Source organism: Oryctolagus cuniculus, chromosome 16 (genome assembly GCF_964237555.1).
Source record: "Oryctolagus cuniculus chromosome 16, mOryCun1.1, whole genome shotgun sequence".
Taxonomy (NCBI): Eukaryota; Metazoa; Chordata; class Mammalia; order Lagomorpha; family Leporidae; genus Oryctolagus; species Oryctolagus cuniculus.
Genome location: NC_091447.1, coordinates 11,225,770 through 11,249,963, shown reverse-complemented (window position 1 = coordinate 11,249,963; position 24,194 = coordinate 11,225,770). Strand labels below are relative to the sequence as shown.

Here is a 24,194-nt window from a genome sequence, read left to right as displayed (position 1 = left end):
TCTCAAGTCTCTTCCTCTTGTGTGTTCTTACCCACTCTTGCTCATTTGCCCCAGCTCCCCCTTCCACTGTCTTTCCAGATTCTTCTCCATCTCTCTTCATCTCTCCGTTATTTTTCTTATTCCTTTCCCTCTTGACTTTTTGTATTATTTTTGTAGATTTCTGGTCCACTTCTCAGAGCCTCCAGCAGGGTCTGCGCCAGTACCTCCACGAAGACACAAATGCAAAGCAAAGGTGTCAGTTCCAACCCAAGTAGCACATCTCAGGCTGGTTGTCACAGAGATCCACCAGAACGACGAAATGCTTCCAGATAAGCATCCAGTCCTAATTCCTCTTAATTTGCTATATATTCAAATGCTCTGAAACCTTTATAAAGAAGGTAGTGGTAGGGAGGAAGGATGCCTTAAATCCACAGTTGTGTTTAATAATTCCGCAGACCTATTGAGAGTATCCTAAGATAGCTTATTTCCATACACCTGCTAAATAATTGTTGTTATTAACCTATAATATGCTTTGCAATATAATTGACAAACTTAGATAAAACATAGCTTCTAGATAATTTTCTATGTGAAGACACCCAAAATGCCAAAAAAAAAGCCAAACTTCCACAGACATTTTGAAATAATCATCCATATATTTAAAACAGCTTTTAATTGTCAAGCAATTAAATAAAAATATAAAACTCTAAATTACATAAATAAAATCCCAAGTCATGAAGAATTTTTTACAAAGTTCTGCTGGTATGAAATAAACATTTTCCCTTAACAACCACAGAATTTTCGCATGTTTCCATAAAGGTATGCTTCTCTTCCGTTTCTACAATAAGGCATAAAATCTTAAAGACATCTAAAGCTTAAAAGTCAACTCACGTCTACGTTTTTAAAAACTAACAAAAGTGATCAAAATCAAATACAGATCTCCAAAAACGGCATTCATGAATTGTGTGGTACTTCCTATTTTGTTAGCTTTCTTCTTCCGTAAGCTTCTTTTAAAGCAAAGTTCGCTGGGAAATTGTGTCCTCTTGTGGTCACTGGCAAAAACAACATGTTTGCTGCAGAGAAAAGCAAAGCAGACAATGGAAATAGGACTAAAGGCTTCAGGAAAAGCCATTTGTGAAAAAAAGGAAAGCCCTCAAAGTGAAGAAAGGTGAAAGTTATGAGTAATCAGAAAGGGAAATTTAATCGGAAAAACAGAGAATGCAAACTATTCAATTCATAGTTAAATTGCTTACCATCAGGAGCCAGCACTGTGGCATAGAAGGTTAAGCCTCCGCCTGCCGTGCTGGCATCCCATATGGACACTGGTTCGAGTCCCAGCTGCTCCACTTCTAGTCCAGCTCCCCGCTAATTAACCTGGGAAGGCAGTGGAAGATGGCCCAAGCTCTGGAGCTCCTGCAACCCACTTGGGAGCGGCCTGGCCCAGCCCTGGCTGTTACAGCCATTTGGGGAGTGACCCATTGAACAGAAGACCTGTCTCTCTTTCTCTTTCTCCCTCCCTCGCCCCTTCTCTCTCTGCATCTTTGCCTTTCAGATAAATGAATCAATCTTTATTTAAAAAATTGCCCACCAGACGATTAAAAAGAAGTATACATACTTGCCACATATGATTATGACTATGATAAAAGCCTCACGGGTAACTATGCATCTCTTACTTTATTTAATCAGTTATTCCAACAGCTCTTTGAAATAAGTAAAGTGAGAGAGTATTTCTACAAGCTTAACTGGCAGGAGACAGGACACCAGCTCCCCAGGCTGTACTCCCATTTGCTAAAGACCCCACACTGTCCCAGGCTCTGACCCACTTCACTATAGGTTAGACCTGTGTCACCATAATCATTTTGAATCTAGAATGTTAGATAAATGAAATATTAATATTTACTTGAAAATAGCATATTCTCGCTTGAAGTGCTCCTGGGACTTCAATTTCTGGTATGGTTTTAAAAGTTTTTCACTTTTTTTCTGGGTTAAAACTTCAAATTTTGTACTTTAGTTTTTTATTCTTAAAGAAATCCAAAAAGGGAAAGTCAAATCAGTGAAATTTACGAATTAAACCATCATTAAAAGAAAAAGGAAATGAGTTCTTATTCAGAACAAAGTGTTCAAACCTCTTTCAGGCTACTTGGGTCAATCTGCTTTGTCACAGCTACGAAGGGCACTTGCGCTGACATAAAGTTCATATTCCACAGCAATACAATCCTCTCATTTAAAGGCCAAGCTGGACAATTCCCGAGGAGTGTTCAAAGCAAGATAAAATTCAACATGCGCCACTTGCCCCCAGACCCATTCAGCTGCACTCTCCAATCTGCGCCCCCTTCTGTGCGAAGTTCCCTCTGCTCCATTCTTGCCGTTCAGAGACAGGAGCTCGCAGAACTCAGAACCAGGGAACAGGTAAGTCAGCTAACAGCCAAAGAGGGTGACAGGGAACAGCCTCAAGTACTCTCCTTCGGAGCAAGCTCAGACTCCCAAAACTACCAGCTTCCAGACAATTCCGTAGTGCGTGCCAGTCCCTATCTCAATGCATCTTCTACTGATGTCGCTAGGAGAATGCCAGTTCCCAACTCCAACCACACGTACACTTGCATACGTACGCGTATGCTCAGCATGAGATCTGTTACTTCTAACAGTATTTTTTTTTCACTTTTCAACGGAGCCCACATTCCTCAGGAAGTGTTGCAAACATGCCAAGTTTGCAGTTTGTAAACAAAGCTCGTTTTGAATTATCCAATTCCAAAGAAAAAATTTTTTTTTGTTTTCAGCTAAAATTTTCTAGGGAGATTTTATAAGTAGACCAAATGATTGAACCCCAATTAATCTATCATCCCCATAGAAGGTAGTCCTCCAATGACGTTTTTCCAGTCGGGCTGAGTTCAGCCCCACAGGAAATTTCTGAAAATTTTTTTTAGGAAATTGAGATTTTTAGAACGAAGTATGCTTTCCTATCTGAAATGGAACACCGTGGGATTTTAATTATTGCTTCATATAGATGATATACTGAATTGCATAACTTCTCAGCTCACAGAAAAGAGCCATTCTTCCCCTCCCTAGCAAATGAGGAAAAGAAAAATGTCAGGTGAGAGAGAGCTGAGCGCGAGCAAAGCGGGCCACAGCTTGAAAGCAGCAGGATCAAGCAACCTACCACCTGCTGATCAGACATATCCAAGACTCACTTAAAAAAAAAAAAAAAAAAAAAAAAAAAAAACAGATAAAAGGACCCCACTTCCACTCCTCCAAAAAGCCCAGGGGGGATTTCTTCTAGGAGCTAAAGTCGTTGGTTTTGACCCTGGGAGAGCGCGTGGCCAAAATGATAGTTCCGTGAGGTCATTCATTCTCAGCGCCCTCCCAAGCCAGCTTACATCCTGGGGCCGCCTCGGCCCTGCACCCCACTGGAAACTCAATGGCTGTAGAAGGGCCCGACTCCCTTGTTTAAGAACCAGTCTTAGAGATTGATGACTGTGCGCCGAGGCTGGGCTAACGACCCCCGGCTGCGGCGGCCCGGTGCACCTCCCCCTCGCACTAGTCCCTCTTGGTCAGGTGAGGCTCCCTGATTCCGCCGTGTGGACCCGGAGCTGCGACCAAAAGCGTGCAACCATTCCATCTCGGTATTTTTGAGAACTCAGCTAAAAGGGGTTTTAAAAAAAAAGCCACCAAAATAAAGCAAAAATGACTGAAGATTGGAAACTGTTTCAGATTGCCGCAGTCAATCCACTTCCCGCTAAGAACCGCTTGGCCAAAGAACACTTGAGAAGGTCTGCCACATTCTGGAACCCGGGGAGGCGGGAGATGCAAACGCTGGAGCGCACTGCCTGGGGACCTGCCGACGTGGTACTGAGACTGAGCGCAGGTCGAGGCGAATCTGACACCCAGGCGGAGGGGGCCTCGTGAAGCAGGCCAGTGGCCACGTGGGGGTCCGTGCTTCCTAATCTCTCTCCTCCCCTCCACCACCCCCGGAAAACACGGTCCTGTGCCCCTGCTCCCCTCCTCCACGAGCAGCTGAGCCCCTACGTGCGGCCCGGGCGCCCCCAACGCCCGAGTTTCCGGACCCGCCGTGGAGCGCCTCCGCGGGGCACGGCCACGTGGCCCGCCCGCGCGTCCCCTTGGCTCCCGCTTCCTCCGCACACATCCGCGGCCGCGACCCTCGCCCCGGGCCGGGGAAGGAGGCTGCTGGCCGAGTGCCGGGTTCTCGCTGGCGAGACGAGCCAGTCAGGGGAGCCCCCTGCGCGGACCTCGCCTCCCGGTACGCAAGCCCGCGCCCCCAAACCCTGCTGGCCCACGCAGACTCCCGCCGCGCCTGTGACCTCTGGTTGGCTTGGCGGCTAACGTTAAAGAGATGTCCACGAAGCGGTTGTTTCGCCCCCAACTCGTTCCAAAAAGAAAGAAACCAACGCAGCAGGGCCAGGATGGGCTTCTCCTCCCCCGCCGCTTCCACTCCCGCCCACGGGTTTGCTGGCTTCCAGGGTGCCAGCCGCTGCCTTCACACCCTCCTTCGGGGGACCCTTCGTTCTGAAGTCTTGGGTGGAAATGCTTCAAATGCAAACGTGTCCGAGTAACTGCAGGGGCGCTGGGACCATCCCCACCCGCTGGACCGCCAAGGAAGGGGGCTGGGGGGCAAGGCCCTCGCAGCGCACGGGCCCCCGTGCCCAGGCTCCGGAGACTCCCCACCTCTTAGAGGCTGACCTCTCGGGGTCACCGTGCGGGAATCCAAGTCCGGGGCAAGGTGGTAATCAAGGGGCCACAGGATCCTCCCCCCTTGGGCGGGCGGCGCTGCGCTGGCTCCCTCCGGCCCTGCTTCCATTCGCCTCGGGCAGGGCGCGCACTTGGGCCCCTTTCAGCACCCTCGCAGGCGCAGTCCGTTAGGCACAGGGCAGTTTGAGGTTGGGACAGTGTGGAGAACGGAAGAGTGCCCCGACGCTGCTCGGGGCCGGGTGCTGGCGCAGGCCCGGGGCGCAGCGCACAGCCTCCAAGGCGCGGCGCGGCCACGTCTCCACAAACGCCCACGACCTCTGAGCCGCGGCCCTGGAGACAGCACCGGGGTCGGCCACCTGGCCGCTGAAGGGGTGGGAGGTGGGGTTCTCCGCGGTTGACAGTTTGCGGGCCGCTCCCCGCCCCCACCCACCGCTACTGAGATTCCCCCCAACAGGCCCCGTGGACCTAGCAGGCGGGCACTGGGGCGAGACGAGGCATCTATCCACTGCGTCGAAGCCGCTGCCTCTGCTGTCACCGCCGCCGTCCGGGCGGAGCTGCCACGGCGGACGGGACGGTCCCCTTGGCCGCTTCCCGGCGCCGCGCTCGGGTGCGGGGCGCGCCACCCGCGCGCTGCGGCGCGGAAGGAAACCGCCCCGCGTCCGCCCGCGAGGCTAGCGGGAGGGAGGCGAGGAGGCGGGCGCAGCGGCCGGCAGCCGGGGCCGGGTCGTTTTTGAATGGTTTGGGAGGACGAATTGTTAGACCCCGAGGAGGAAGAGGAGGAGGAGGTGGTGGAGAGGAGGAGGAGAGGAGGAGGAGGAGGCGGGCGGGGGGCCGGGCCGGGGGTGGGGGCTGGAGAGCGGAAACTTTGCTATGAAACCTGGAAAAGTCCCTCCTCCCCACGTCAGGCCAATGACACTGCTGCCCCCAAACTTTCCGCCCGCACGGAGGTATAAGAGCCTCCAAGCCCGCAGCCTGCGCCCATCTCCCAGACACCTCGCGGGCTCGCCAGCACCGGCCCGCTTTCCAGGAGGCCCGGCCGGGTGTGCGTGCGGCCGCTGGGCGCCGTCTTTTTGGACCTCGGGGCCATCCACACCGTCCCCTCCCCCGCCCGCCTCCTGCCCGCCTCCCCCCCGCGCGCGCCCTTCCCGCGGAGGTCCTCCCGCTCAGCTCCTCGCCGGGCCGCACCGCCCCGGCCGGCGCCGCGCGCTGGGGGAAGCTGGCGGGCTGAAGAGCCCGGCTCTGCTCCTCTGCCCCCGGGGCCCGCGAGGCCGCGCGCCGCCGCCCGAGAGATGATGCAGGACGTGTCCAGCTCGCCAGTCTCGCCGGCCGACGACAGCCTGAGCAACAGCGAGGAGGAGCCGGACCGGCAGCAGCCGCCGAGCGGCAAGCGCGGGGGGCGCAAGCGGCGCAGCAGCCGGCGCAGCGCGGGCGGCGGCGCGGGGCCCGGCGGGGCCGCGGGCGGGGGCGTCGCAGCCGGCGATGAGCCCGGCAGCCCGGCGCAGGGCAAGCGCGGCAAGAAGTCTGCGGGCTGCGGCGGTGGCGGCGGCGGCGGTGGTGGCGGCGCGGGCGGCGGCGGTGGCGGCAGCAGCAGCGGCGGCGGGAGCCCGCAGTCGTACGAGGAGCTGCAGACGCAGCGGGTCATGGCCAATGTGCGGGAGCGCCAGCGCACGCAGTCGCTGAACGAGGCGTTCGCCGCGCTGCGGAAGATCATCCCCACGCTGCCCTCGGACAAGCTGAGCAAGATCCAGACGCTCAAGCTGGCCGCCAGGTACATCGACTTCCTGTACCAGGTCCTGCAGAGCGACGAGCTGGACTCCAAGATGGCAAGCTGCAGCTACGTGGCCCACGAGCGGCTCAGCTACGCCTTCTCGGTCTGGAGGATGGAGGGGGCCTGGTCCATGTCCGCGTCCCACTAGCAGGCGGAGCTCCCCACCCCCTCGGCAGGGCCCGGAGCCCTAGGTAAGGAGCGGCGCCTGTGCGCCCCTTCGCCGCTGCGCGCGCGGCCGACCGCGGCCCCCGGTGCGCCTCGCCGGCCGCCCGGCTAACGCTCCCCTCGCCACCTCCACCCCCCGCCCCGCCCCGCTTCCCGCGCCCGGGCCGGGGAGTGGGTGGGTGGGGGTTGTGCGCGAGCGCGCGCGCGGGGAGACCGCGAAAGCCCGGAGCGTCGCGGGTGAAACTCAGTTCCGCCCGCGCCCCTCTTTCCTCCTTTCGGCTGGAAGATTTCGTTCTCCTCCTTAAAACAAATGTTTCCAGATTCCACCTCCTCCCTCTTTCCGCCCACCCACTTCCTCTCGCCCTGGGGCTGAAATCCTTCCCGGCCGCGCGGCGCGGCGCTCGGCGGCGGTGCGGGCGGCCGTGCGAGCCGGTCGCCAGCCCGCAGCCGCGGGGACCCCCGCCGGTTAATCGACTTTCCTCCCCTGCTCTGGGCTTTTTCAGATGTCCTTGTGTCCAGAGGAGGAGAGAATGGACAGTCTAGAGACTCTGGAGCTGGATAACTAAATAATAAATATCTATGCCAAAGATTGTCTTGGAGATTAGAAGAGCAGAACCCAAATTCAAAGACACAGGGCGTGGGGCGCACTTTTAAGAGAGAAAGCGAGACAGGCCCGTGGACAGTGATGGCCAGATGCGCAGCGGCACCATCCTCTACATTCTGATAGAAGTCTGAACAGTTGTTTGTGTTCCTTTGTGTTTCTGTTTTGTTTTTGTTTTTTGGGGCTTTTTTTTTTTGACGAAGAATGTTTTTATTTTTATTTTTTTCATGCATGCATTCTCAAGAGGTCGTGCCAATCAGCCACTGAAAGGAAAGGCATCATCACGGACTTTTCTCTATTTTAAAATGGTAACGATCAGAGGAATTTTAAGAACACCTTTAGAAATAAAAAAAAAAAAAAATACTGGGATCAAACTGGCCTGCAGAAACCATAGTCAGTTAATTCCGTTTTTCGTTCTTCCTCTGAGGGAAAAAAAAAAAAACTTAAAATACAAAAAACAACATTCTATTTATTTATTGATGACCCATGGTAAAAATGCAAATAGATCCGGTGTCTAAATGCATTCCTATTTTTATGATTGTTTTGTAAATATCTTTGTATATTATTTTTCTGCAATAAATAAATATGATTGAAAATTTTAAGAACCTTAGAGTTTGCTCTATATTTTTAAAGCTCAGGAGTAAGTTGGTGGTGAATACCTGCTTGTTTAACTATGGAGGCACCCAGGAGGCACCAAGCACTAAGATAAACAAAGCAGTGAAAAACTCAAATAAACCAGCTACTGACAGGCACAGGCGTGGTATTTAAAAAGACAGCTTTATTATTACTCCAGTTTGCTGTTCGGCGGGCTCAGTAGCATCTCTTCATCCCTTGTCAAGTCCCAAATATCAAAACTTCCACCAACTGGCTCTTCCTATCTTGTATTCGGGGTGGTAACCGGCTAACATAGACAAGCAAGCATGGAGCCAGCAGGATTTTCTCCTGTTCCTGTGTATTTTGGTCCTGGCCTCCACTCATTGTGAGGATTGGTAAATAATAGGATAAAATGATGGGCTGATGATCCTACCACATTAATGGATACAAGTGCACGCACCAGAGCAGAGTTTAATTCAGGAAAGAGTTTATGTCCCTCCTGTTTGACGAATACACTTGACGTTTTTAGTGTCATGTGTGCTAAAAAGAAAAGAATATTCTTTATGGCTGTTATCTATTTTCAGAACTCCTTCTTTATATATAAAGGATATACAGCTATGGGGAAAAGGACGACCTGAACTTTCAGTGTCTTGGTAACTGCTACAACAATTACAATCTTAAATTGCATTGGCTACTCACTTTCTAGTCAGTTAATGAGCAAGAACATCTGACCCAAAGTTCTACAGAATTTTCCTTCTTTACAACACACACACACACACATACACACACAGGATCTGATGAAGTGAATATGAAGGGCAAATGGTGTTTAATTTTTTTTTATTCATTCTGATTATTCTGGGCCAGGACTATAATTGCTTTTATAATTAAGGTCACTAAAAATGGTGATTTTTTTTTATCACTTCTTACCTTTCACATCCAGCTTCCTGCACTCAGATGAAACCAGGGAAGCTTTCACACTGGGAACATATTTTGGTGCCTAAACTCCCACAATAACTATGGCGAATGCGTATGTCTAAACAGATGTCGTTTGCATAGCTCAGATGGAGGTTATTTTCTTGCTTAAAAGGTTCTTGTTTACCGCTGTATACAGCATCATAGAATGCTGACATCTCAGCATTGTAAGTTTATTATTATGAATATTTTAGACCATATGTTACAGTAAGGAGCCTGTAGAGTTTATGTACCTTAAAAGATTAGTGACAGCGTGGGGCAAATTTTTTAGATAATCCTTAACCAAATAAGAAAAAGGAAGGTGATTATGGGTGGGTGTATTTGTGGGTAAGTGGGTGTGTTTATGGGGTGTGTGTGTGTGTAGGGTAGAAACATTAGGAGAGGGTGCTGGGGGAATGAGAAGGTATCAGGATGCTAATTTTTTCGAGTATCATCCAAACACCTTCATTTTCTAAACTCTTCCTGAGGGAAGCTCCTTGTTCACCAGTTTGGTCTAACTATTTGATATTTCAGATTCTTTCAAGCATGCCAGCCTGGAGCTGACCATCACTGCTGAAAAAGGTAAACACTATCTTGACTCTGGATTTAAAAGCATATAGAGAGCTAGAAGTTTCAAAGTCCATTTGCCTCTTTTTCTTTTCTTTTTCTTTTTTTGGTGTTTTGCTTTGTTCCACTGTTTTTTTTTTTTTCCTAAGAGGGAATACTTTGGAAGAAAGCAAAAAAGCAAACGATATTGAGTGATACAGCTTACTCAGCCAAAAGGAATATTTTCCCCCAAGATTTTGAGAGGACACAAATGAACCCAAACAGGGTGGCGGAACAGTTGTGCTTTGAATGATGAGAGTGCTCCGTGCAGATAGAAACTACTAGAACAGAACCCCCAGCTATGCCTTTAATCCTCCCATACACCTAACACGTGGGACGTGTTTTTAGCATGGCAGTGAAGCCACCTGTGTCAGGTCTTTGCCTGGGCCACAGTGCTTCCCTTCATTGCTGCTACCAGCTTAGTGAAAGGACAGGTAGTGTGAATCACCTGTGTCGGAAGTGGGGGTCTCAGCCTTTCCCTTTGACCTGTGGCTGGACTCACTGCCCTTCCGCCGGCGCGCACTGGCCCAAGGGCAGTACCTTGGGAAACTGTCTCTAGTGCTTGCTAGAAACCTCTCTCTCGTAGAAGCCCTCCTTGGCTGTGCAGGCGTTCTTGTTCCGGGCAGGTGGTGCAGTTTGTTCCCATGTGCACGCAGCCCCTTTTTCCAGGAACACGCATGGGACACACACGTGCTTCAGGCGTGTGCACAGGTAGCCCCCCGGGGAGGAGCGTGTTATTAATAATAATTTAAAAATCAAGCTAAATAGAAACCCGCAATACGCACAGAGGCCCAAGCTTCGGTCTGTGGTCATGACGGGAGAGCTTTTGAAGGGACACTCGGATTCTTGAAACAACAACCACCAAAAAAAAAAAAAAAAAAGTAGCGTTTTGCACATTCCATGGTTTGGCAAAGCCGGAGCTGGTTATTTTCTCTAGACCGGTATCAAGTTCTTCTCGGGCATATGATTTCACTTGAAGTCCTGCCCAGGAATCCTTCAAAGCGAGCGTTTGTCCGGCTCTCATGATGTCAGGCGGTTTTCCCCGCATCTGTAATTTGAAGAAAAAAACAAACAACCCAAAACAAACAAACCTGCAGGGAACCAACGCCACGGAAACGCATATAGAACCCGGCGCGGCAGCCAGGGGCTCTCCTGCGGCAGGGGGCGCGGGCCGGGGCACCAACGCGGCGTGGGTGGCAGGCCGGGCGGCGTAGGGGACCCGGCCGGCCCCCGTGGCCTGCTCGCGCCGCGTGGACGGCGCGGGGCCTGCGTCCGGCCGCGGCTCGCCAGCGGCGGCGCCTTGTGTCGGCGGTAGCCAGGGCCGCGGCGGCCGCCGCAGAGCCAGGCGGAGGCCCCAAGCCGCAGGTTCCCAGCGACACGCAGGGGTCCCCGGGGGCCACTCTTGCAGTTTTCTGCCTGCGTGTCGTCCAGCGTGCCGCAGACCGGGCCTTCGCGAAGCGCCACCGGGAGGATTCTGCCGTGGTCTCTGTCTGCTGGACGGCGAGAGCCGGGGCACGGGGCACGGCATCCATTTTGCACCAGCTCGGGTCTTCGTAGGGGGGTGGACCCCCGGGCGCGAGCCCACTTGAGGTTCTGGGCGAATCGGAGGTGTGAGATCGGCGTGGGCGGCGCGCGTGGAAGCCCCAGACGTCCACTGAACTAGGGGCCGTCTGCGGCAGGTCGTGGCGAGGTGGGGCCCTTGAGCGTCGCCGGCACGCACGTGCGCATCGGTAGGAATCGTGGTTAAAAAAAAAAAAAAAAAAAAAACATGATATCCAAACTTCAAAAACAAAACTCCATTGGAGCGGGGATTTCGAGGGCGCCCGCTCCGGGTTTACGCGGAAGGGTCTCTCGCCTGCGACCTCCGTGCGCTCTGCCTGCCCTTGAAGCCGGAGCCATAGAAATTCCGCCCCCCTCCCAAAAAAAATCTAGAGTAAAACCAAAATCTTCACAGCCTGCATCCCAGAAAGCAAGGGCCTTTAGGTGTCTGGGAGGCCGGCCGGCCTCAGGTGGCTGCGACTACGGCCTCCCAGGCAGGTGTCGCTCGGTTTTGTTTGGTTTTTGAGGGGTCTGCGAGCCGGAATCGAAATGCGACTTCTCTCCCAGGCTGCAGGGCGCAGGCAAGGTCGCGCCCTAGGCCAGGCCCGGGAGGAGGAGCGGGGTCGGCCGGAGACGCGGGCCCCAGCCCAGCTCGGCCCGAGAAGAAGGGCGGGAGGGGGCCATGCTGGCGGAAGTCGGGGCCGCGGCACCCCCCACCTCCAGGCGAGTCGGGCCAGGCAGGGCCGGACTGGGCCCCGGCGCTCCACGGCGGGATCTGCCACTAAGGGGCAGGGGCCGCGCGGGCGCGACACGAGTGTGGCAAGTGGACAGGTACCTGCAGGAAGTTATCTGGGCCAGCGGTGGGGCTTACACGAGCTGTCACGTGAAGAGAACAGATGTGCAGGTTGCCGATGGGGCCACGCCTGCCAGGAAGGCCGAGGCTGCGAGGAAAGCCCAGGTATAAATCATCCAACCCCCTTCTCTCCATATCTGTTTTCCGCCTTTCCGCATTTGCTTCCGGAAAGGGATGGACCACACCTTCCAGGAGCAGTCCGGTTCCCCAAGCCCGGTATCAGCGCGCCCCGCCCCCCCCCCAAGGGGCCTGGGGCACTTCACGTCCCCCACCCCACCCCCCACACTCCTGCATTGCGTGCTCGCCTTCCCCACCCCCCACGGCTCTCCCCCCCGCCTTCCCCCAAGACGTGGGATCCTGAGAAACGGATCGGATCTCGGTTGGGGGAAGCTGAAACTAATCAATTGCTTTTTTGAAGGGGGTACTGGGTGATAAGAGCGGAGGAATGCTGGGCCTGACAGGCCCCAAACCTGCAAGATGCCGAAATGGTCTGAAAGATGGGAGAGCTTTCCAAACCAAGATGAGAGACCCACTGGATTGGAAAGGATTTTTTTTTTTTTTAATGACTCGTACACGCAGAAGGCTTTGTTTTCTATGGGAAAGGAAAGCTGGATTTTTAAGCAGAATTAAAATAATTAGCAGCTGCCCGGTGGTGGAAGAGAGGGCCATTTCTTTCTCTGAATGTGAACAATGTGGCACTGGCCTGGGTCTCTGCACACGGGGAGGATGTACATGTGTGCCCCCAGTAGATGAAGGCTGCATTTGAAATGAACCATGTGGGGTGGCTCTTCTTTTTTAAATGCAACACTAATACCACCACCACCACCCCAACCTCTATGCCACTGACATCTCATCTGGCCCCAAATACCAGAAAGCCACCCAGACAGCTCTCTACTTTAAGCAAACTTTTGAAAGTCAGGGTATATTCTTCCACAAAATTCAATCCAATTTTACTGTCAGAGTTTATCTTCTTCTCTGGGTTTCCCACAGGCGTGGTTGGAATTGGAAAGTATTCAAAGTAATCACATCAGCTTTTTAAGGATTGACAATTTTTTAAATGCTCAAGACCAGATAAACAGGCAGGGGGACTCTTTTCTTCTATAGGGTTCATCTCAGTACCGCTCCAACCACACCTATGCTTTGCTGTGAATCCCATAGTGTCTGCTTTGGGCCCCCCAAGGCATCCTGGAGGCTGAGAGAGGGTGGGATGCTGGCCCTCTGGGGGTGGCCTGAACCCTAACGCCCAGGCTCAGCTGCCTAAAGCTTTCTCCAGGGACTTCAGATGCGCACTTCGCGAACACAGTACTGCACAAAACGGTCCCATTTCTTTTCTTCGTTTGCTGCTGAAAGTTAACACCAATCAAGGAATTGTGACTGTGTCTTGAAAGCCAGCTGGAAGCCCACAGAGACCCATGTCCCCAGAGACCCTGTCCATCCCTCAAAGATTTCCCACTGACAAGGGACTCCTTTTGCAGAGTGTGCAAGCACATATCGTGGAGCCAGCGCCCCATGGGGGGGGGGAGCAGATAATGTTTTCCCAGAAACCCCGCTTTCACCCAGGACCTTTCTGTTAGCCTCCTCCTGCTAGGATCACCTGTGGCCTCCTGCTACCCCTCACCCCCCCCCCCCATCCACACCTTTTACAACGTCTGCCTGGGTAACAGAAAAGCAAGCTGCAGCAGGAGAATCTTTCTTTCTCTTCCTCCTCTCCCCCCTGCCCTGGCCCCACTGAGTGAAACTTAAAACACATCTCATAGATCGGTTTTCTCTTTCTGATGTTCAGCGCAGTCCACGACCCGGATTTGCAAATAGCCCAGGCTGGAGTCTGCAATCTTCAATGCAGTCGCTATTAAATGTTCTTAGGCTAAATCAGGAGTATCAGAAAAAATGGGCAGCTCCATCCTGATAGCCAGAGCTGTCAGGTGGAGGGTGGGACGGGGGTCGCTGCGGGCAGACCCTGCCAGGGCTCCTTTGATTTTGGGGGAAAAATCCTGTTTTTAAAAGTGCTGTCAAATGAATAACACAGCGAAGAAACATGAAAGAGCGAGTCTTTGTTCCAGGACATGGTTTTCATGAAATACTACTAACACACACACACACACACACACACACACACACACACGCGTATGCCCATTTGCAACGACCACTTCAGAGACCCCGCTTTTCCTTTGCCAATTATGGAGGCAGGGTGGGGAACGTGATCCGCCCGCACCCCTCTCTCCCTGCCTCTTTCCCACTCGGATTCAGGTTGCTCCCATGCGCCCTGGCCACCCCTTGAGCCGCAAACTCAGGCTCACTGCGCCTGCACCCGTCTTCCCAGGGTACAACCCGGAACGCGAGGGACTCCGGTGCCAGGGACTCGCCCTTCCCGTCCCAAAGCAGGCACCAGTGCCTTGGGAGCGGGCTTTCCTAGGGCCCTCGCCAACCCGGGGCTGGGCCCAGAGTTCTCCCGCGGGGTCCCTCGCGGCCCCTGCACGGGTGCACGGGTGCTGACTTCAACCATCCGGAGGGAGCTGCATCTCAGACGGCAAACGGGGCTGAGGACTTGGGGGGGATGGGATCGCCCGAGAAAAAAACCGTCGCTGCCGCTGCCGTGTTGGGGAAGTGGGGGGAGGGGCCCCCTTTTAGGCATCGGGAGCCTGGGGTTTTAGCGGTCCGCGTCTGCCATCTGCGGCGGTGCACAGATAACCCATCTCTGATCAAAGCGGCTCGTTCATAAATCACCCGTAAGAAATGGATTTGAGGAGTAAAAGCCACGTGTCACGTAATCTGGCCCCCGGAGCCCGCTGGCCGCCAGCGCGTTCTCCAGCGCCCCCTCCCTCTGCGGGCGCGCGGCGAGCGCCTCTCCCCGCCGGGAGCCGGGGGACGGGGGCGGGGGTCCTCCCTGGCCTTCCCCGCCCCCTCCTCGCCGCCCCCCGGTCTTGGGCGCAGACCCGGGCCTGGCCGTCCTAGTTCCGGATTTGAGGAGTTTTCCGTAGGAGCGGTGGACTTTGGTTTGAGCAAGGAAAGCGCCGGAGACAACTCGTTTCCAGGCCCCCGTCTGAGTGTCCCGAGCTTTCCCTGGACGGAACCCGGGAGTGGACAGGGGTTAGGGCGCCGCGGGGAGAGGCAGGCGAGGGCTGGCGTGGGCTGGCGAGGGCTGGCGAGGGCTGGCGTGGGCTGGGCTCAAGCGTTCCTTGGGAACCGTGTGTTGCGCTGGTTTTGCCGCCCGGGTGCAGCATCCGAGGAGCGCCTCCTGCCCTCAACACTGGGACCGGGTGCCACGCCCCGGACGCTCGGGCACCTGCTTCTCCCTCGGGAGAAACCGAGTGGAGAAAAGCACCCCGTCCGCCGTGCTGGACCCCGGGGCCCCGCGCCTCCGGGGAGCCCCAGAAAGGCACCCTGAGCGGCGTGGGACCGCGCTGTCCGCTGTCTCCAAGAACGCAGCTGCCGAGGCTAGGACTGAGTGCGTGAATTTGTGCGGGAGAGTTACAGCAACGAATGCCCCGACTCCTTCCTTTTCCCCGCAGTCTTAGCATCCGCCAGATAAGTGGGATTTTGCATGGAATAGGTGTTTATGGGTCAGGAGCTGCACTTTGATCTAGGATTGCGGGGGTGGAGTGTCTAAGGGGTCTCTAGACGCTTGTCTGATTTGAATGCTTTTCAGGATGATTTATGGCAAAAGGCTCATTTCTGACACTTCCAGATGCCAAAGCTCTTACCTTCCAGGAAGTGTTGCGGAGAGCCGGCTTCCACGGGAGCAGCCGGTAACCTCTCCGCTCTCTTTAGAATGGCAAAGCTGCAGAGGGAAACCAAGTCACTCGCCTGCAGAGCTAGAACCTTCCCAGCGCAGTTAACCACCTGCTCCCCTCCCCGTCGGTGGCGAGGCGCTACTGCGATTCGACCTCCAAGTGTGAAGCGGGGCTGCAATTAGCCCTCCGTTGGGAGCCCCGGGGGTTTCAGCCTCTGGCCGCCGCCCAGTGGATCGCGACCCGGGATCCCCCACCCCACCCCACCCCGGGCGGAGGCCGAGGCAGCGATCAGAAGCTGCCGGGGCGTCGGGGAGGTGGGTAGGTAGGAGGGAGAATGTCTTTCCGAAGGCTCCCTGCAGGCTCCGGAACGGCCAGGCGAGGCCAGGAAAAATAACCCTCCTGACTCAATTAGCGCGAGCTGCACCGTGAAGCCGAAAAGCTGAAATGAGCGCTGCGGCAGGGGGGCCAGGTCGGACGCGGCTGCCGCCTGCGCGCGTCGGGGGACCCGCGGGGCCTGCCGCGCGGAGAACGCGCTGTCAGCCCGCTGCCGCCTCCCGCGGGCGCGTTCCCCCAAGGAACCCCAGCTCTCCAACTATGTCTTCTGCTTCGAAACGTAACCGATTTGGGGGACTGTCGGGGCGGGGGAGGCTTTGTTTTCGTCCTTGTTTCCCGTAGTGAAGGCAAATGGAGAATTCGCCGCGCAGGGTTGGGAGGGCGGGGACCAGGGAGTGTGCTACTCAGTGCGTCCTTACGGAGGAAGGCAACCATGAGCGATGTCTGGGGATCTGTGGTGTTTAGGGAACGCTATTCGACTTTGGGGGTGAGCCTCCCTCCTCCCTTCAAGTTCTTTCGAGGTTGGTAACTTGGCGGTCAGAGGCTTATCTTTGCTCCTGAAAAATAATCCCGATTTCCTGGGTGAACGAATCTTAAGCAAAAGTATTTCCCAACGCACCAGCTTCCTTCATTCTTCAGAACATAACAGAACCAGGAGCCAGGTCGGAGTTTATGGGTGCCATAGGTGGAACTCATCCTAATTTGATAAGCTGCATCCCATGAGTGATTAGTCCCTCCTCTTCCTCCTTGGAAGTCACCACCTTCTCCCTACATCGAAAGACTTAGGGGTCACCTCCTGTCTTTCTCTACCTATCTATTCAAGGGCATACGAATATTAAATACAAAACTGTCCCAACTTCAAACCTTTCCAAGGCTTAAGAGCTGAAGGCTACACCTCTTTAGGAGGCAGGCCAAAATGTCAATAAAATTTTAATTATTCCTGAAACATGTGGGAGCACTTACAAGCCCCCCAAATGTAATACCATGTGTATTGGTACTGAGAGGAAACGTTACAATATACTTCCATATTTGCTGGCTAAGACCTTGCACCCCACCCCCCACCCCCCAAAGATCCTACAAGCCCCAGAAATTTTTATTCTTCCTTACAGGGTTTCAGAAACCAGCATGAAACACAGGTTGGTGACCAAAGATTCACCTGGATTCTTTGGAAGGAATTGGTGTTGAACTCCCGTGTTCAGCATTTGCGTTCTGTAGAAAACTGTCTACAGTTTTAGCAAATAGCAAATATTTTTTTCAGTGTGGAATGGGGGTTGGGAGGGGGCTGGGGTACTTTCATGTGGCCATTTTTGTTGACAGTTAGCAAAAATGTTAACAGAAATGGCTTTCCAAAATGTCCCATCCAAATATTCTTCCCAATCTATAATTTTCCCAGGTTAAAGGGGGTAGAGACATTGGAAAGTGACACTGGTCCTGTTAATCCTATAGTAGGTTGTGGTGAGCATGACTGATGTGCAACTTGGAATAACATCCAAAAATGTTAAGTGGAATACTTTGGTTGCTGCTGCTTCCCCTTGTAAGGTGCACTTTCTCTTCCTCGTGTCGCTGCCACAAGTCTGATTTTTTAATCGCGATACTCGAACTTCTGCGGTTAAATTGCAAGTTAGCCTTCTGGTCAGCAGTTCTGAGAAGCCCTGAGAGATGGCTTGACGTCACTGCCTTTATTTCCAGTCTCCCCTGTGGCTCTCTTCACAACCCCTCCCCAGGAGCCTTCACTGCTGATGATCTGCTTTCCAAAACAAGTGTCCCACCCCGTGTCAGCGTGGACCTCATGGTGATTGACATACCTTCCCTGCTTGGGTATCGATAGGCCTTCTAAATTGGAAGACAGTTTCTATTTCTCTCAATGTTTGCATTCAGTTAATGCAAACATTTAATTTACACAAAGAACATGGAGCTCAGCATGATTGAGACATTTGCTCAAATTACTAGCCTAGCCCAGCACTCTTTTCTCTTCTTAAAGGCATACATTTTAGATTTTAAGCAGGACAATAAGCTCCAGAATTCAGCTGAGTACCAAATATACCCATTCCCTCCCAGCAGATCAAGTGCTCCCCAAGAGCTACCATTTCTCCCCATTGCTACACAAAGCAGATACGAGTGTGACTGTCTTAAAAGTGGGGGCAGACTTAACACCTGGCACAGTGCAAAGGCCAGGATATGAAAAGAGGATGGAAATGAATATCTTTACTGACATCCAAACTTCTAATCCTAATACTTTGAACGCGTGTAATTTTCAGAATCCTTTTTCTTTTGTTTTGGTTTTACCATTTCTGATACAAAGTCTTGTTTGCAGAAAAATGCCCCAAGAGTATTATTTTTGTGTTTGATAAAGAGAATTACCACTGAGAAGACTCGTGAATTTAAGGGTGATGGAAAAAGGAAGATAATTGAAGTAGCATGTGCAGAAACTCTTCATTGGGCAGAAACTCTAAGAGTGCAGTTTTCCCCACGGGGTGATTAGAGAATGAGGCAGAACCAAGGGAGAGAGATCATAAGAGGGTTTTCCTGCTCTGCAGATGGTCTCAGCGGCCTCTTCAACCCGTGGTCTGCAATGCGATGCTACTCTTTTATCTGGCATGCCCTCCTCATGGATTTTCATGGGTTTCACATGCAAATGGCAACTTGTCATCAAATTATAGGTAGCATAGTTCAGAAAAATGACCCAGGTAAACAGTGGGGGGACTCGTTTGGACAATCACCACATCTACTCTGGCAAAATATCTAGTCAGCTCTCTGCCTGTACAGAGAGTTAAAAATCCTGTCGATCAGCACACACAATTTGGAATGATCACTGTCCTCCAACCACCTTTTTGCAAGCGCCAGCCTGCGTGGGTGGCCGCTGTGACATGGCCTTCTCTTCAACAAGTGAATGATCATTCAGTCAACAACCATTCCCAGAAGGTCCTGCAAAAGGTGTCAGGGCCTTTCATAAATGACCATATTGTACTCAAGGCAGCGAAGGAAGATGCCTCTTCTCATAGGCAGTTGATCTCACCCATGGATATGTTGCTGCGTGCATACTGGAGGCTCCTGAGCAGCCGCTTTGTCCTAGTTTTCCCTGAAATTATGCAGTCGTGCAGAGAACTAGGGAACCCTATCTATGAAAGAATAGGAGTGGAGAGGCAAAGGAAGTCCTATTACAGAGGGAATAAAAGTGAGCTCAGGAACATTTTATGCTTGCATTTACACTTCTTTCATCAATTTGGAGCAACATCCTGTAGGTTAACAGTCACTAATTAGACTGTGTACTATCTGTAGACAGGTGCCTGTCCAGCTCTCTGATGTAATCCCAGCATCTTGCTTAGCAGCTGGCAAGTGGCATTTTTGTTCATTTGAGCTAACATCACTATTATGCTCATATAAAAACCGAGGCAGCGAGGCCAGAAGCCCTATGGAACAGAGCTGGAAAATGAAAGTACTGACAATCCCAAACTGTCAGGGTGGGGCAATTCATATTCTTGTCTGTTAAGCTGCTACTTAGAATGAAAGCCAGATAAGCACAAAAGAAGACATCCATTAAAACATTGCGACCCAGAGGCTTATTTTAACTTAAGAATTGTAGAATGAAGCTAGCTCTGGGGCCCATCGTTGCCACTGCCTATATGATCTATTTATTTGAATAAGGGACTCCCTTTTTAAGGGATTATGGGTTACCCTGCACAGTAGGGGTTACTCTGGGCCTCTTTGCTCAACAGACCAACTGCTCTTGTTCAGTGAACATCTCTCATAACCATGTGTGGTGGCCTTGGCACCCCAATACCAACAATTGATAAGTCTAATAGGAAATCTCACTTTTTTTTATCCGGTACATCTTAATATTTGAGAAATTGGTTCCACTGATTCTCCAAAAACTCCCAGTGGACATTCCACAAGCGCTTCTTGAGCAAATGGAGCAGAAGAGTCTGTCTCTTTTGCTGATCCAGCCAATTAGAGCTCCATTTTCTTATATTCCTAGGCAGTAAACAGCTCCACATTGCTGTCAGCTCTTACAAGCTGCTCTGTTGCTGCGAACTGCACAGTGCATGTCAGTTGGTGTCTGCTGAGAAACTGAAACTTCAAGTTACTTATTTCTTGCTTAGAAGCCCACGTTATTACAGCCACAGAGTGCTGGTGTCAAGACAGAAATGTAGCTGTGAATTGAAAAGAGGCATTCCGAAAAGATTTTTAAATGCAGTATGATTGCTATGAATGGAGAAAGCTGCTTCTCCACCCCCATCCTTCTCCTTCATCCCCCCTCCTCACTCCAGGGATGCGGTGAACTTGTGTAATTTAAGGCAGGTGGTCCACATAGTAGGCTGACCACAGAGGATGAGAGAGTGTGCATTTGATACCCTGACTGCAGTCCTTTAATAGACTTTAAATACGCTCTGACTATTATTTGGCTTTTGGCTATCACATTTATTTTCGCTTTCTTTCAAAGGCTTTTCTCTTTCATTTCGTCATTTTCCACCCAACTGAAATGTAACCCTGATCCAATAGCACCAAATAGAGGATTTATCTATATTGTCATCAAACTAAATGCAAACGAAATATCAAAGGGGAGCAGAGGGCACCGCTGTAGTTGGCTCTTGAATGCTGACAGAAAATGCGTGCATTTTTCTTTGCCTAGGTAATAGCAACACTTTATTTTTATATAAAGCCTTTCATCTGAGAATCTCAGAGGCCTTCAAGATGCCGTTTGGGTCTGGCATTCTTCAATTGGCTGCCGTTTGTCTGTCTCAGTAGGGAAATATTGCTGTTGGATGTAGTTTCGTAACTGGGCTTACACTGGGGTATGCACATTCAGAGGTCCAAGGGCATTGGTTGTTTCTTGAATGGATCAAGTAAATGAGCAGTTCTGACATTCTCAAAACAACCCTGAAAGGACGATGGGTGGCAAAGGTGATTATTGAATTTGCAGGTGGAGCTGTTGTGACACAGCGGGGTTAAGTGACTCACCTGAGGGTGCACAGTGGAGCCTTTGTTACTGCTGGAAGCAGAAGCCCTTGGACCAGACCGTTAGCATGGCTGGGTTTCCTTGACATCCCGCCTATCTGCTCCTTCTCCCTTCAGGATGGAAACCTTTATGAAAAGGCACCCTGTGCATATTAGACAAAGATTCCAGAGCATAGGAGGAAAGAGGAACAGCTTTGGAAATGTTGAAGGCAAAGATGTGTCTTCAATGAGTCGAAACAGAGAGGGAAAACACTTGCCAGAGAAAGTGGAAGTGTAATTTTTAAGTTCCATCCCTTTCAAAGAGAAAGCCCAGGATGCTTTCATCCAAGGAACACAGGCATTAGGTTATATGTAATGTAATGTGTTATATGCACAAACACATACAAACTCACATATGCATGTATATGCACAAATTGATATACATATTCTTTAAGCTATTTTCAAACTTGGAGGCACTTTTATTTATAAATTATTATTCATATTCTTTCCTGGAATTTTGTGTTGCCTCCTGTCTCCAGTCTTAGCCATTTGCTTCAACATCATATTTATTGGGTTGAAAAGTTCTGAATCCTAAGTGATTCCCCCATGGAATCATTTGACAGGTCTCTGTTGCTCCACTTAACATTGATGTTTTCATATCCTCATGGGACACTGTATCGCAATTTATCTTTAATATTAAAATTCATTGTCAAGTTTAGGGCAGGGACTCCAACTCCGCTTTTGGATGGAAAACAACTTTAGTATTTTAGTCAGAGGAGCTAATTGAAGGAAAATGTATATATTTATAATAGAGAGGAGATCGAAATAAAGGAGACTAGTCTTCATCTGAAAATAATTACACATTTGAAACAAAACAGTCTATTAAACAAAAAGTTATTGCTGTTTGTTTTCCTTTCCTTTATTTTATATTCAGCTTGAGTTTTTAAACTGGAATCTGTCTTTCATAGCAAAGGATTATTACAAAAAGCCAGTAAAAAAAACTTCTGGACATTTCTAATATTGTACATACGGAAGTTGTCATTACTCTGTCTTAATTGTAATTATTTATTTAAAGCAGTAATCCTGAATATGTGTTTTCTGAATTTTCTAAGCTTAGAGAGTCTCCAACATAAGCTATGTGATTTAGAAAGTTTAGGAAAAGCTGTCCCATGTATGACATTGGTTTTGCCATATCAGGGATAGAAATCTTGACTTGATAGGCCCATGCTCCTTATCTGTGTCTACCATCAGCGTAGTTTTGATCTGCTACAGAAGAAATATGTATAAACAAGAAAGTAATGATAAAAAAAAGTTTAAAGACTTGATTATCTTACTTTGCTTGAATTTGGGAGGATGGAATCTGTACTACATTTTGTCCTCGTTGGTTTCTCTTGTGCACGGTATCTCTAGCTTTGTGCCCTCTCCACAGATGAGGCCAAACCAGATAATAGGGTTAGCAAGATGATACAATTAAAGATGCTTAGGAATGTTTCTGATTTTATTAAATAGCCTAAGAGTGGTGTTGGCTCCTCTTCTTCCTGCATAATCAAACCATTAGTGTTTCCCTTCTCATTGGCCTGTGTCTCTTCCTTTTGTGGTTATGAGACCTTCTTTCATTATTCGTATTTTTCTAAATGAAAACACCATTACTGATGTGTGGCTGGGTCAGTTTGGGGTTTTTCAGTAAAAAGAACGTGTTTAAGTCCCGCCTTATTATTAGCTGTGTTTACTCAATTAACTGAATTCATCTGAGTATCAGTTTCTCTGTACGTGGGGAGTGGTATGGCTTGTATCACTCCCATTATCAGTCTGTCATCCTGTGAGCTAACATTTAAGGCGATACCTCAATACAATAAAGTTCAAAATTACTGTATCTAATGAAATCGTCAAGACATTTTTTTTTTTTTTGGTCAGGGGCTAAATTGTGAATCTATTGGATCAATTAAAATGCTACTTTCAGAAGTTAGAACTTAAAGGTTGTAAAGTCAAGTGTTATTTTAAAAATGTGAAAACTCTTTCTGAGCCTTCAATTGTCATAGCTACCAACAGAAATAAAAACTTGAGTTCTGAGAGCAATATATTAAAACAGTGATAAATCGATAACCTGTAGCTGTTAAACATCACACGTCAGTAGTTTCACTTTGCTGTTTTTAAAAGAAAGTTTTTAAATCACTGAACCCTTGAATTGAAGGCTAAGATGTGTCTTAAGTCATTCATCAAATATCTTGACCAGTCAGTATCAATCTTAATGAACAGTCCATAGCTATGTTCTATGCATATGAGATACCATGAGTGTGCTTGTTTCCACAACACCTGGCACACTCATCAATCATGGAAATGATAGATACAGCATTGTATGTTGGCAGAAGTCTTCTTTAAAATATTAGTTCACAGTTCTTCCTCCAAATTTCCTACTTCACACAGGATATCAAAGTCAGGATTTAAAACTTGGAGTTTTTTATTTTTTTATTTTTTTTTTTAGGATCATGTGCTGGAGTATTTCTGTTTCTTGTTTTGTTTTGTGGTCACTAACCACAGAGAAATTTGTCTTTTTTACATTCGCTGGAAATAATTTACTGCTTTTAGAAATATTAAGCCACAAAAAAAAAACCCCAATGTTAAAGAAACATTATGGCTCTGCCGAAGTCCTCAAAAGGCCAGGAAATTGAGAGTTAATGCAGAAGCTGTGATCTGGTTCTGTGTCCTGGGGTCCGTAGGACCTCTGAGAGTGACAGGTAGTACCCAGCCCACACAGGTATAAACTTCACAACAAAAATAAACAAGAACTGTGTTGGCAGGAGGATGTGGTAGAGGGCAATTTATCTGAGACCCCCAACATTCACATTTACTTCATAGAAAATAATACTCGTCATCAACACCAGTTCTTGATACCCTTAGTTCAACATCTATGGAAATGACAAACTGAAGACTTGTAACATGACAATGTAGATTGCAATCTGCACTGTGGGGGTACTTAATGAATTGGGCTTCACGACAATGGTGTTCTCCTACTTTAGTGCCAAGAAGTAATGTCCACTTGTCCAGTCTGAGCGTCTGCTGTCTGGGAAAAGCAATGCTTTGAAGCTCTTGCCGATCTTGCTGAAAAAAACAGAGATCCAGGCTGCTCACAGAGGTTAGGTCTCTTTATGTACCCAGCACAGAAGGCAAAAGTTCAGTGGCTGGGGAGGATATATATTTGAGTGCTGCCTTTGAAGCATTGTCTTACATATGCTTATATAGAAACTGAAATTCACAAGTCAGTCAAGAAAGCGAGTTTCTGCTGATAGGAATCTTTGGTCTGATGTGCTAGTATATTATATTGAATTTAGGTAGATAAAAGAACATTTTGCATCAAGACCTGTTGTTTTATTTATTATTCAGTGCAGAAAACATATCTTAAAATTTAATAAGAAACATTTTATTAAATCCTGGATTGAG

The 24,194-nt window shown here is 50.0% G+C and overlaps 2 protein-coding genes and 1 long non-coding RNA gene across 3 annotated transcripts in view; 2 read left to right on the top strand and 1 right to left on the bottom strand.

Annotated features, from left to right (window-relative positions):
- Positions 1 to 612: 612 nt before the first annotated feature.
- LOC138845797 (uncharacterized) lies at positions 613 to 1,866 on the bottom strand. The gene is made up of 2 exons (XR_011382959.1): positions 1,230 to 1,866; positions 613 to 1,049 (listed from the first exon to the last, which is right to left on the bottom strand). It is a non-coding gene; the product is annotated as an uncharacterized lncRNA (long non-coding RNA).
- A 3,760-nt stretch (positions 1,867 to 5,626) lies between these two features.
- Positions 5,627 to 7,819, top strand: TWIST1 (twist family bHLH transcription factor 1). Its single transcript, XM_051852789.2, has 2 exons — positions 5,627 to 6,639; positions 7,117 to 7,819. The coding sequence occupies exon 1, from the start codon at positions 5,970 to 5,972 to the stop codon at positions 6,594 to 6,596; it is 627 nt and encodes a 208-aa protein (XP_051708749.1). The 5' UTR covers positions 5,627 to 5,969; the 3' UTR covers positions 6,597 to 6,639; positions 7,117 to 7,819.
- A 3,634-nt stretch (positions 7,820 to 11,453) lies between these two features.
- The window catches only part of LOC138845886 (collagen, type I, alpha 1b-like), a 37,480-nt gene continuing 24,739 nt past the window's right edge, over positions 11,454 to 24,194 (top strand). Inside the window, exons 1-2 of the mRNA XM_070059771.1 lie at positions 11,454 to 11,862; positions 14,502 to 15,202. Coding sequence (XP_069915872.1) covers positions 11,454 to 11,862; positions 14,502 to 15,142 — 1,050 coding nt within the window. The 3' untranslated portion in view covers positions 15,143 to 15,202. The remainder of the gene's footprint in view (positions 11,863 to 14,501; positions 15,203 to 24,194) is intronic.